General features: G+C 36.1%; 1 protein-coding gene across 8 annotated transcripts in view; it reads left to right on the top strand.

Annotated features, from left to right (window-relative positions):
- The window catches only part of ANGPT1 (angiopoietin 1), a 167,850-nt gene that overhangs the window by 106,297 nt on the left and 47,021 nt on the right, over nucleotides 1-14,532 (top strand). For all 8 annotated transcript variants that reach the window (XM_064394656.1, XM_064394647.1, XM_064394637.1 and 5 more), the window contains 2 exons: nucleotides 3,499-3,626; nucleotides 8,994-9,095. In XM_064394656.1, coding sequence (XP_064250726.1) covers nucleotides 3,499-3,626; nucleotides 8,994-9,095 — 230 coding nt within the window. The remainder of the gene's footprint in view (nucleotides 1-3,498; nucleotides 3,627-8,993; nucleotides 9,096-14,532) is intronic.

The raw sequence follows: 14,532 nt of genomic DNA, 5'->3' as shown, positions 1-14,532 counted from the left end.
ACAGCTGAAGGACTGACAACTGAAAGAAATTATTGCCATCAAGTAGGGGAAAACAGATAGCATAGCCCAAGGAGGAAGTTCTTGGGCTAAAAATTACCCAGAAGACTTTTGGAAGTGCAGTGAAAAAGTTTTTATTGGTTTTCATTCTGTTCAGAAAAGCAGGGTTTTCTACACAGGCACCATTGTTTTAAAGAAACATGACCAGTTTATTCATCCAGAGAAGGCAATCAGAAAACCCTCCCAGGTTCCAAACATTGGATAACCGTTCTGGTTTAAAAAACTATAATATTACTTTGCTTTACATAGACTTATCTTTTTCTTCAGGTACATAAAACTCTGTCATAAGCACTGTATATCAAAACAGCTAAATAACACTAGAAGTTTGTGTAAAGTCAATATCTTGAAGCTAAGGTATTTAATGGTTGCATATTTAGTTTTAGAACTAATTTAGTTGAACTCTTAAAAAAAAATTACTTACACATCTACCATATGTGAGCCAATACATCATTCAGAGACTTAATGTATAAAGGATTCAAGGTCTATGTAATGTTGTAGAAAAAATAGTCTAGAGTTATAGTACATAGAAGTAGTTTGGAAACTCTATGGAATATTAAGTTAGAAAAACAACAGCAAACCTTAGAGAAAACATATTTTATTCTAAAAGCACATTACCAGTAACATTCCTGAGTATTAATTTTCTGTCAAGTTTGGGCTGTTCTTGCAAATTATAGTATGATGTATTAAGAAAACCTAAACTTTGGCTAGTCATGCTTAATATACTGTGCTGCAATCTGTAATAGTATAGGTCCTTGTGAAGGAGCTGGGCTTTTCTTCCAGTGGGAGCACTACCTCCTGAGAGAGGGGTGAGAGGCACCCAAGGAAAGCCATCTTCTCCTGGCTACAGTGGAATAAAACCCTGGTGCAGAAAACCCCAAATGGGTATTGTGTTGCTTAGTTTTTAGGAAATTATATGTTTGCTCTCTGTGTGATCTCAGCTGCCTCAGCTGTCTAGGAGGAAAGATGACCATATTTATAACATTTATTTATCTTTTTCAATTTTATCTCTCACAGAAACATCCTTGTTACTGTGTTTCTTTTAGTTTTTAAGTATGAGAAGATAATTTATTTCTAAGGACGATTCCTAGAGATCCATCTCTTTATAAAGTTACCAAGGCTATTTGCTCTGATATTAACATCCTACCCTGTTTAAAATTTTATTGATATAAACTTTAAAACACACTCATGATCTCTTTTGTCTAAGTTTCAGTTAGAAAGGAGCCAAATTCAAATTTCCTTTATTGAATCTTAATGGTTATTTCCAAGTGGTTTTCAATGTGTGTATAATACTCATGTAAGAGGTAAGATAATCTTGCTGCATACAACTAATAAAATAAAAGTGTTTTAAGACTGAAGGAAATGAGCAGTGCCTCTGCACCACTTAATATAATTTTGAGACAGGAGAGACTGATGTCTCCAGTTGAAACAACAGCATTAGAGAAATTCAGGCCAGAAAGAATGGTTCTATTTTAAAGCCCTCTGAAATCAATGAGAGGCTTTTCTTTAACTCCTCTAGGCTTTGGCTCCAGCCCCAAGTCATTATTCAGGTTGGACTTTGGCCACAGATACTAGCACCATCTGCTTAAAGAAAGTACCATGAAGTCTTTAATTAACACAAATCACGAGGGCCTCAGTTCTATGTCTTATTTAAAAAATGTCACTTTTGAGAGAGTGCACAATTGATTTGCACCTTGCTAAGGACCTCACTCCCTGCCATCTCACAGGGAAGGCCGTAATCTGTAGCACTGCCAGCACTACCTTCTCCGAAAATAGCTAATTTTCAAAGTGGTTGATTTCCTAATTGAATTTCATATGCAAATATATAAATTAGGGGGTTTTTTGTTGATAGTGTTGAATAAAAATAATAAACATGAAGAAAATACATTGAAAGGGAAAAGTAAGGGATTTTTGTTTCTTAAAATAGAATTTTAAAATAATAATATAAAACACATAAAAGGGAAATAATTATATAATTTTTGTGCAAAATGCCTACCTAGAGAGCACTATAGTCAGGACTGGATTTCTCACTATTCTTCTATTTTCACCTTTTCATGGAATGACTGAGGTAAAATGTTTAACCTTTTTTCACTTCAATTTCCCCATCTGTGAAACGCTATTAATTCCAAGTGCTCTGGCAGGAATTTGCCATCCTAAAATACTGATCTGAGGTGTTCAGAGGGAAGACAGTACTCCCAATTGCAGACCCTTGGCATTATTCTCACCACCTGTGGCCTGTGTAATCCCACATACTGTGCAAGGCAATTGTTGCACATCAGCATCAGCTTTGCAGTGGAGGCCATTTCACTCAGAGTGAATAAGACATAGTCCTTTTAGTATCTATAATTCACACTTTCAAGCCAAAAATGAAAAAGAAGTATCATTCACCAGAGGATGAGTGTGTCTGGAAGACTTAAAATATTGTATCCTTATTGTAGGGATTAATGAAGTGCTGGCCCAAACCCTGCACATCACTTAAGGACATGTTTAACTTTAAGAATCTGAGTAGACAGATGGATTTCCATGGGAATACTGATGTGCTTAAAGTATGTGTTGTTGGAATAAAATCATATCCTTCACTATTGTGTGGCGTCATGCTACTTTTGTTTATGAAAGTGAAGAACACTCTCAGATATTACTCCTTCTACAGGGAATTTCCTGGTTGTTCAAGACTGAGATTCTCAACATTTTGCACCCCTGATTTCTCAGCCCACACTCATATATATATATATATGGTCTGTCTGTAATACACAGGATCAAGATCTGCACTGGTGTTATAACATTAACTGTTTCCCTGTGTTGAGCCAAAATGAATTCTATAAATCTTGCCTCTAGACACCTGACCTCAGTAGCACTGGTTTTTCTTTTATTGTATTTATTAACCTTTATGAATGTAGATATGAAAATAATTAAATTATTCTCTACCAAAAAAAAAATTTAAGCAAGAAGCTGCCTTACCCCAAGCTCCTATGCTGCTCAAAAGTCATTACTTCATGAACAGCACAAAACTCTCTCTTTCCAGCATTGCTGTCTAAGGTGAGCATCTGTGTCAGATCACAATACTGAACACGTTTTTCCACATTCATGTGCCATCTCTGGGGCATTCTTTGGCAACCTCCCAGGTACAGCTTTAGTCAGAGGCAACACCTGCAGGGGCACAGAGCTTTGCAGTCAAAGGAGCATGCTGTGTTACCTCTCAGCAGACAGGATGCTCTGTTTAGCTATTTGTATCATGACTTCTTCTAGTACCCACTCTGCCATCTGTCCAAAATCTTTGTACTAGTTCTTTACTAGAATTTGCCAAATGCATGAACTGTGTAAGAAACACTGTACAATTATTACTGTTAATCTTAAATGGGATGCAGTGCGCAAAAGTGGACTTCCTATATACAGAAATGCTTAAGACTGTTGTTGTAACATATTATCATGTCTTTTGTTTTGCAGTTTTACTAAAGAATGCAAAAAAGGAAGAAGAAAAGCCATTCAGAGACTGTGCAGATGTATACCAGTCTGGTGTTAACAAAAGTGGGGTCTACACTATTTATATTAACAATGTGTCAGATCCTAAAAAGGTAAAGACTGGGTTTATTTTCTTGTTTGTTAATACGATATTGCTCTGAACTGGAGTGTTTTGAGTCTGTATTGAAATTATCATTCCACAAAATATTGTACTGGTATAAAAAGCTTGTCTTCTATTTAGTCTTTGAAAAGTATAATAGACTGAGAAAATGATTAACTGTATTATTCCAGACATTCTTCTTTCCCGCTGACAGAAAATCCTTCCTAAGTTCCAATGTACACTCAATAGTTGACTCACTTCCTCCCACTTGGCAAGCTCAGTTGAATCAGACTAAGGCTGCAAATAAATCTGCAATAAAATTTAGAAGTGAATTTGTAAAGTGTGATAATGAGGAAGCTGATCTTGGGGATTATCTGGTAGCAGGAGAAAAGAAGGAGCAGAATGAGAAGTTTTTGAAGATAAGGATTTAAAAAAATTCTGCTTCTCTTGTAAGGGACAGGGAAAAGCAGGTTTGGCTGTAAAGAACAAAACATGCTGAGTGCCAGCACTGCTTGAAATTATGAAGCATGTATAATCCCATCCTCCTCAAAAAAAGAGACTTGGGAGGGGGTTTCTTTTATGCAAATGAAACATTAGTCTGTATAAGAGATTATTTTTTTGCAAGGCTTTTGTTGCTAAGGTACCTGAGTCAGGAACTGGGGTTAGGAACATGAGAGGATGACCTAAACCCAGCTTGTCTGTGGGGGAATGTTGGCTGTCCCTCTGACAGGGCACTGTTGGGAGCAGCCACCAAGGCTAAGGGCTGATTACCTGGGAAATACAGTGGTGGCCATAAAGTGGGCCAGACAGGAGGGAGGGAACCACTTCTGTCTGGTGAATTTATTCTTACTGCAGTAAAATGGTGACCCTGAAAACATAAAAAGACTGTAAAAATATTACCAATATTGTCGTTTACAGCAATATTATGATCATATTAAGATATGCTAACCTTGTTCTTAAGTGGAGTTTGGTATTACAAAAGGCCTTTGGAAGCCTGTAAACATCAGGATGTTTTAGTTTAGCAAGGAATTTAAGTTCATTAAGCCATAAGTAGAATTTGGGTGGGAGAGCTTTATGGGCCAAGATCAACATAATTCTGGTCAAAGTGAATGGGAAAATAATTGACATGACATAAAAGGCAGAGATCCCTGAAGGCATTACTGAGCAGGACAAGAATAATAAAAAAATTCTGCAGATGCTGCTCCACTCAAAAAGAGATGTAACATCTATGTCCAAATTACATGTACCAATTGGCAGTAGTTTTCTTAGCCTTACTGAAGCTCATAAACCATAACCAGAAGCTGGACTGCAATTAAAAACAGTGGTTACCTGGAAACACTGTGACACTGATGGTTCTGGTACATTTACCTCAAACCCACTGTACTGGCAGTATAAGTACACAATGGAAACCATCCTGTGCTTCCACTATATCCCTGATTACAGACAGTGCTATCAATCAACACAGGTATCACAACTCAGCTGGTGCCATTGCATTAAGTTTTCCTGGAGGGTTCCTGTTTTAGCAAGAAAAGGCAGGAGTGTGTGTTTCTGTGTGTTGAGGGCATTTCTGATACACCTATTTTTGTCTTGCTCTAGCAATAACACAGCAAGAGCTGGGCCCAGGCATGTTCATGTTAGTAAAGTGAGGCGTGTGATTGCTTTAAGAGGTGTTTTTTTTAGACATTAAGGTCATTTAAACAAGCTGTAAGGTAGTGCTGTGCAGATAGCTGAACTAACTCCAGCTGAGATAGCTCCAAAATCACATCAATGCAGCACCGTGCCAGCACTAATTAGCCCAGAGGTAGCACCATGCAGACACAGTCAGATTGCTCTAATATCCTGATAGGTACTCCATGGAGACAGATTTGCTTGTTTAAAGCCAACTTAGTTATCTGAATTACCACAATGCAATGCACAGTTCTGGCCTGTCTTAAATGCCCTAATATATTATTATCTTCTGTATTACTCACAGTCACAGGCAACTATCTCATTCATAACAATTTTACACATCAGGTTACAAAATATACCTTAATTTATTTCTATATTTTCTAAAGGATACTTACAAGAATCCTGATATTCAATGGAAAATACCTTTGTCATATATACAAATGTTACTCTCAATTTGGGTGTTTTGTTGGTTTCACATCCATGTATTCACAAAAAAATTTTCCTTCATACCATTTACATACCTCATTTTTATATTCTCATACATGCTTTAGACTGCAATTTTTGTTTCTTGTTCCTAGCTTCAACAGTTCATTAACATAGTTCATTAGCCTTCAAGCCTTGATCAAAATTAGTGTTTCATAACTGTTTAAAAGGATCCATATTTTATAATTTTATATAGAAAGAGAAAATGAATTAAACTATTAAGCTAATTAATTGGCTTATTCTGATGTGTATATGTGCAATGCCTGATAATGTGGACAACTTATTACTCTGAGGGAAAGAAAAGGCAAAAAAATTCCTCTCAGTCCCCAGCAAAGTCAGGGTGAGCTGGAAGGGAAGCAAGGTTTCTGATGGGCAAGAGAGCAGTGAAAGTAAGGTAGTCTCATTTTGGAGTTGAAAGAACCAAGTCACCTTAGGGTAGGCCAGGTATGGCTGGTCTCACTGCAAGCATGTGCCCTTGGATCAATGTATTGGCTCATCCCCTGTCTCCCCAAATGCCCCCACAAACGTGGCTGCTACCAACACTGAAAATGTAATGTTACATTTACATTTACAGCCCTGCTGCTGGGCTCTGTGTCTGTGTCCTCATGGTTCTGCCAAAGCAATCGCTGAGGCTGTGGTCTTCACTCCTCCCCCTTCACTTTCTTCTTGTGGACTTCCCACTAAATTGCTGCTGTTGCTCTCTCTGAGCATATCTAGCAGAATTTTAACCCATTAAATGTAAGCTATCCCTCTGTACTGTGCAAACTGTCATCAGGCTGTTTTTGCATAGCACAAACACATTCCCTCAATCTCAAAGGTCTGGTCTTGAGCTTGTTGCTCCATGCCAGTGAGGTAGATTTGTGGAGTCTTAGTGTGCATGCACTTAAAATGCAATTTATAGAAATTTCACATCTTCCATTTACTTTAAAATTGAGCTTAGATCTGAATGCTATTTATAAAATTTTTAATAATTTAGTTCATAAAGCTAAAATAAGTAGAAATAATACCATATTTGCCTTTTAGGAGCTTGAGAATTTTTACCCATGCATTTAAGAAAGAGCAAGAGTGCAATATTTTGGATGTCTTTTATTCTAAGTCAGGTTATTTTATTAATTATAAAATCAGAAACTATAATGCATACAAATTCAGTCACCTTTTTTCATCCTTTTCTAATAGAGGGTTAAGTATCAGAACACATTAAGTGGTTCTAAATGGCTGAGTGCCTTGAAGTTTTCTGGGACAGACAAGGCTAAAGCTATGCACTGTAAGATCTACAATCACCATGGAACTCCTGTTGGTAAGGGCAGATGTTTGTGTCTACCACTGTGGAAAGTGTCAGACCATACAATGATGACAAGTGAAGAATGTGCTGCTGGCAAATATTTTTTTAACTGTGCAGTTTTCTCTTTCAATTTGATATATTATTCAGAAAACTTCAGTCTTTTTATAGGTATTTCATTATATCATAGTATGAAAATCCCAAAATTTGCATGCATCTTTAAAATGAGTAATCTTAATACAGTCAAGGATTTAATGCTTTAAAAATTGGCAGTGGATTCATGGGAGCTTGAAATGACTTATAAAGAAAGTAAATCCATCTTTTAGAAATTCTCACCGTAAATCAGACTAAAGACATTAAATCCTGTAGATAAATGTTTTGACTCACAGTGGCTTCCCTAAAGAAAGAATAGGGCCAAAATATTTGTCTAGAAAATTGTGGGTTTTCTTGTGGTTACCCTGAATCAAGTTCATGTTTGTCCTGGTATTCTATTTCCTTCCTGCACTTTCACAGGGACTTCACTTGGCATGCCTGGTGCAAATTAAAACAAAAACACTTGCATGTTGTTACTATGACAGTTCTTAGAGTTGAAGAAATTTAGAATGGCTTTTCCTGAGGGTAGAATATGGTCCTCTAGTCAACTGCAGGACAAAGTTTTATTTAACTGTGTTGGATAGTAACCTCCAATTTGTCAAAGCAATATAAAGCTTTAAATTGCCAACCAGTGCTTAACGGATTGACTCTTGCTGCTGTGAGTGCCAAAAGCTAAACCTCTTCAACACTCTTACATACTGACTTATTACTTAAAGGGAAGATTACAGCTTTTAAAAGCACAGACAAATAAAATTTAGGATAGGTGCAGTGTCAATATAGCATGGATGAGTACAGGGGAATGAAATTAGGAAAATTTGCTTGAATGAGTAGCCCTAAGAGACTTTGATCTTAAAATCAAGTGTCCTACAAAAATAGGAACAAAAAATATTACTGCTTGTCCATACCAAGAAAAGCAAGTGCACAAGCAGTAGTTTAATTTGTTCATAGTTTATCTTCTGTATTTTTGGAAGGATAATGAAAAAGAATAAAGTGAATGAGAGTTAATATCCATTTTTATTATTATATGGATTATTTAAGATTGATAATAACAGAATTCAGCTTACACAATATTCTAATATCAAGGATCAACAAAATTGTCAAATTGTTTCATTATCCTTTATACACAGAATCTTCAGTATCTAGGTTTTAATTTTCTTAGTGCAATGGTGACAGGGTATGATCTTATATATTGAGGATATATCTTAACTTCTGACCTTGTGTCACAGATCTCATCTCTTGAGCCTGTTTCTACCTACATTCTCTGTCATATAATGCAGCTTGCTCTGAGGTCACTTGTCCCATTTTGGGACAATGCCTGGAACACTGTAGACAATATTACACTTCTAAGGAAAACAGAGTAACCTCATCTGTACTACATTTCAGGCTCTTAGGATGAGTGTTTTCTGCAAGAATTCTCAAGGTACTCTCCGAGACCAAATGACACTCTGCTAAAAGCTACATGATGCATTATTACCACTGGAAGAATTACTCTTGTTCATTAAGAGGAAATGAGTGGTTTCAGGGGTACTGCAGAGAAAATAGAAAAAAAAGCATGAAGGAATGTGAAGAGGAAAGCTGAAGAAGTAGAAGGGGATGACTGGGAGATATTCTTGGTGATGTACTGAAAGGAGACATTGCTGGGATAATTACACTAAACATAAGGAGAGAACTCTTTGTCACCAAATGACTGAGGAAGTCATTGGAGGAACAGGGCATGAGTGCATAGGAAAACACACTTCCTTAATACTGTTATTCACAAATATTTTTTTCCCCTGAAGATGACAGAATTTCAATATAAACTTCTTTTATATTTTGTTTGGTTTTTTTTTAATTTTTCTTTTTTATTTACTGTTGTAGGTCTTTTGTAATATGGAAATTGCTGGAGGAGGATGGACAGTTATACAACACCGAGAAGATGGAAGTCTGGATTTTCAGAAAAGCTGGAAAGAATACAAAATGGTAAGGTGAAAAATGTGCAATAGCTGTACAATTTGTACAAGTGTCAGATTTCAAATACTACTTCTTATTGACCTAAACAGATAATTCCTCCTATAGTGACGTGGTATGATCCTGCAGTCTTCTATGAACTACTTTTCATCATGTCTGTTACTTTTGAAAGTAATGTTTACTCAGTTAGTTGAGTATTATTTCCCCTGATTTAGAGTTTCTCTCAGATCAGATACTGAGATTAAAATTAAATGAGGTCTGAATGCTGCTGTCTGTCTCTCTGAAGTCTTGACTTGATGTGATGTTCAGAGGTAAAAGGCACATGATGATGTTTCTAAGGCATGGATGTTTTCAGCTGAGAGGAACTGATTCAGAATTTGGAGCAGATAGGAATAAAAATTTTTACTGGGGTTTATCCCAAGTCATACAGCACCTTTGCCAATCAAGTTAATGTACTGGAAATGTTGATACTTCAAATAGGATTACAAGAAAATAAATAACTTAACAAATTAAAGATGACATGACTTCAAGCAGGCTATTTTCCCTTTGCCAACTCAAAAAATTTTACTCCAATCTAAATAACTTGTCACTTTTTTTCATTCTCTGCCTGATCAAACTTTCTGATGGAGCTCCATTCTCTGAGTCTCTGAGGACTGGCTTGGATTTCAATGACATTCCTAGTGAAGTTTTCAGCACTGTGTTATCAGCCTGGCAGAGGAAAGGTTTTTTTTTAAGTTTTCAAAAAACACTAATAAAAAGAGAATTTTAAATGTTTAAAAATAAAAGTATTTAAAAATCTATAAAAAATTTCTATGGGAAAAAGTTCAGTAGTAGAGCTTACCATTTCAGAAATAAACATAATATCATATTATTGAACCAAAATCTAATTTTGGATTATATTGATGTTTTATTTTCAATATTGCTTGAAAATATAATTAATTATCTGGGTCAAACTACTTCTCTTATGGATAACTAGAGAATGTAATCTATTTCCTAATACATATTAACTAAAGTGATGTTAAAATGAAAAGAATATTTTTAATAGAGTTAAATAATTGGAAATTTCTATTCAAATTGATATTGTTTTAATTTAGCAGAAAATTTGAAAACTGTTTTACTCAATTTTGGTTCAGAATCAAATAAAATATAAAGCATTAAATTATTTTGGGGAACCAAAATTTGGAGATTCCATCCGTCTTACTAGTAAGGAAATCAGAATTTGTATGTGCAACTTAGATATCACATTAATGATTTTCTCAGCTTTTATCTCCTGAGATTTTCTTAGGCAGTGTAATAAATACAGCCCTTTGTAAAGTTTTCCCATGTGGCCTGTTTTTATATATATCCCTTCACTTAGTCATTTTCCTCCACTTTTCTTTCACAATAGTGTGGATCTATACACGATTAGATTCTGTTGGTTTTGTCTAGTTCAAGCAGCCTGAATTAATTTTGCTCCTCTTTAGGAATGATACAGTGTTCTAAAGGATCACTTCTACCAAATAAAAAGGATCTCTTTTGGACTTTTATTGGTAGTTTATCCTATATGTCATGAAACAAGACGGGATTCATGCTTGTTCTGTTTCTATGAAGTTTCACCAAAGTAACAATCTTAGGCTCACCTCTGTGTTTATCATATAATGCCAAATGTTGAATGTGGAATGGTAGAGGCTGGTGGGCTCTCTGTGTATTTGTGTGATACCTGAAAGCACCTGAGCTTCAAGCCAATAACACCACTAACTTAATTCTTTGGTTGTTCAGAGAAGGTGTGTGGTGTGTGTTGGACCAAAACCTCTCTCCTTCCTCACACATCTGCCTGGTGTTTCTTCCAGTGGAAGCTGGGTAGTGTGGTGTGGGAACCCAATGGCACTTAGGCTTACTTGGAGCAGTTGAACTTAATGTGTGTTTTCTCAGCCCATCATTCAGATGGAGCTTTCCAATTTTGTTAAGATATTCTTCTTGAGCCTGTAACTCATTGGGGTCCTAAAGCAAACAGAAATAATATCATCATATAATAACAGCAACCATAGGTCTCTGAGGCTTCATTTATTTTCAGTGCATTTAGTTCTTATTGGAAAGAAATCTGGAAAACTGTTGAAGTTTTTAAGATATAAGCAAGTACTTGCCAGCTTCTGAGCTGGACAGGAATTCAGGCCACCAGCCTGCACTGCTGCTAAAGGCCTCACAAGTTATTAGCTGTTGCAGTGTTAGGAGGCCACTGCACATATGCTCTGGCCCTAAACAGATCCTTACAGCAGCTTTCTTGGGCAGGGTGCACACGGAGCAGTCTCTGCATGGGTTACAGGAGTCACTGACAGCAGTGAGGCTCCTTGTCTTTGATGCAGTTTCACACTGGTGCTTTCAGCTTACATGGAAGCACTTCTGTTCTGGACACCAATACAGTAAACAGGTTAATTGATAGGTAGGGTAGCCATAAATCTTTTGAGTAGGAAATATACAACTCCATTCATACATAAATTGCCACACAGTCAGGGATAGTGCGATAGTGGTACTAATTTTTCCTTCTGTTTTTTTTTTCTCTGTTTCCATTTGCATTCAGCCTCCAAACTGGAAAATAAAGTAACACTTTCTTTGGTATCTAAAACAACAGCTAATGAGTGCATAACCTTTTCTGCAGATTCACTGTTATGGAAGGTTTGTTATGTATCTTCTTGCTTAGGGTCACAGTTCCCAGTATCCTCCAATTTTCTTGTTAGTCTTATGGTGTGTAGTGTAATTTTTACTTTTGCTTATAAGAACTGATTACTGACCAAGAAATCTCTTGGGCCATTTGAGTTTTGTACATTCAGTAGTAATTGTATTAAATTCAGAGAAAACCCCATAAGTTCATTCTTCCATTTTTCCTTATCAATACCTACTACCTCTGTTCTTTTGCATTTTGCAATGGATTTTCTGTTATACTGTTTGTTGCTTATCAGAAAAAATTGAAGTGGAATAACAAATAATTTCTTTAATAGCAGGTGAGATCACCCTGAAGCAAATGTCAAGCATTTTTCATATTTTCTTGCCTGAGTAAATCTAAATGTAAAACACTACTAAGAGTTTTGATCTCTAGAGGGGAAATATCACTTAAAAATCATTGCTTGCCATCTGCAAACCAAAGACCCTTTAGGAGGGGGTTTTCTACAAGCTTACTGTCCAAGACACAGTTTTTGGCATTTATTAGGTAGTTATTAGCAATAATCAAATCTGAGTAAATGGTTAGCTCATGTGCTAACTTGGCTGTTGAGACTTCTTGATAATTTTCCAGTTTTCAGTTCTTGGATGAATGCACCTTTCCCAGTGACTGTCTCTATTTTTGCCAAATTAGGTGATGGAGTATTGAATTCCCTATTCTCTAGCCTTCTAGCATGTCTAGTTTAATAATTCCCATGAAATTCTCCAAATTTATTCCACACTTGATAGTGTGGAACATTCACTATGAGTTTCCTAGGGGGCCTTCTTTGAGGTTGAGTCTGTTGGGAGTTTCCTCAGACATTTAAATTTTCCTGCTTTCTCTCATTTGAGAAAAACTCTCAATAGGTATTTGAAATAGTGTCCCTTAGCCATCTCACAGCAATCATTTTCCTTGCCAGTTATTTTCTTTCTTGCATGTCAGAATTTAATTGTACTCTATGCCTTAATTGCTGCTTTCCACTCTCTGATGAAAAAAAATCCTATCACTTCTTTTTATCATTCATGTCATGAGCTAGATTAGGATCACTTGTACATAGTACCACAAATATGAATTTCTAAGCTATATGGCAACCACTTCCTACCTTTCTGACCAGCAGCTGTTTTTTCTTTTGGTTTCTTTGAAGCAAGAATGACGTTCAGTGCTAAATTCCACATTCGTTTAATTTCGTGTTCCTGATTAATATCTAAGAGTCCAACAACAGTTCAGCACTTAAAACAAGTCTGCTGCCAATTGTTTCAGAAATCATCAGTAGCATTTGTGTGTGCCTGAAGAGCACATCTACAAAACCACTTCCATTCCTGTCGCAGTTCCTTCTTTTTCTTTTCTCTGTAAAGCTGTTGGGTCAAATTGATGGCTATCTCCATAGTGCATACATGGTATGACACCAGAGCAGGATAATTTATGTTCTTCTGTGGCTTAAATTCTTCACACACTGAGAGCCAGACCACGGAGGTAGTCACCAGAACTTTCTCAGGAAGTGTTTTTGGATGCAATTCTTGTGGAAATTTACATTGTGTTATCTGGAATAGCCTGGTTTCCCTCTGAGCCTCAGTTAATTTAAGCTATTATAACAAGTCTGGTGATCGGTATCTTCTGCTTACTTAAAGGACAGCTGAACGCATCTTTGGACTCTATGTATCTGCTTTCCTTCTAGACACAATGGTTTTTACACATTTTTATATACTTCCCACAGTACACATCTGTGAGTAAGCTCCAGTTTGGACAGAGGACCTACCTATTTCCTTCTTGTTTGTGACAGTAAGGTTGCTGGTCACCTCATATTTTCATCTTGCTAGTCTCTGTAAGTCTTACAAGCCTGAATTATACATAAGAGCTACCATTCCAATAAAGACTTTTTTTTTTTTCAGTGCCTCTGTTCAGTTCATTCTGAAAACTTCCAGATGTTACTTACATTCAATTTGTATTTGCAAACTGCTCAGCTCCTGTTTTAGAATATGGCCTCATAATTCATTTTGCGGTCTCCACCTGTTGTAAGCCTTTAAGCCTCAAAATTTTAATTTCTCTTGTGAAAGTTTTAATTCAAGTTTCAAATTCTCCTTGCCCATCTTTTTTGTTTTTAAACTCTGACATTTCTTATTTTTTTTCCATATTGCTTCAGTAACAATGTTAACTTGCACATTTTTCTTATTCAAAATAGGTATTCACCACCATTTAGATTGTATTTGTCTTGAACAAAGAGACAAAAACTCAAGCTGATGTAGATTCCTCTTGGAGTATAAACTGATGATGGGTAATTTTATGTTGTACTTGTATCCATTTACAAATAGTGTTCAGGTTATGTTTTATCCCCAAGTACTTGATGAATCAAATAATTACAGACAGAGCTCCAACCCCTTTCAATAATTAGAATATTATGTTCGTCACTTTCTTTTTCAAGTGAGACAATAACTACATAAAAATGCATAAAGCACCTTTTAGAATTGTTTTTGTAAGCTTATTGATTCTGGTTCCACTATCTTAGTGCAAAATAACTTCAGATGTGGGTGGGATTTTAAGCAAAAATTACATAAACCATATGGCTTGGCTGAGGAGAATGTTCTTGACAGAAAAATAAAATTACTCATAATTTGAAAGCCCATACTGTGGGAACAAGATCTTTCGTCATTCTCAATTTTTTTTTTTTCTTAAGCTGGATATTCTGAATGAATTTTAATCTTTTTCCAGGATTATAACTCTTGAAGTTATGTTATGCATTGTTATGGTCATCTTCACACTTGTTGCATTGATAGATGT

Source organism: Passer domesticus, chromosome 1 (genome assembly GCF_036417665.1).
Source record: "Passer domesticus isolate bPasDom1 chromosome 1, bPasDom1.hap1, whole genome shotgun sequence".
Lineage (NCBI taxonomy): Eukaryota > Metazoa > Chordata > Aves > Passeriformes > Passeridae > Passer > Passer domesticus.
Note: the sequence above shows the minus strand (reverse complement) of the source record. Positions and strands in the feature narration are given on the sequence as shown.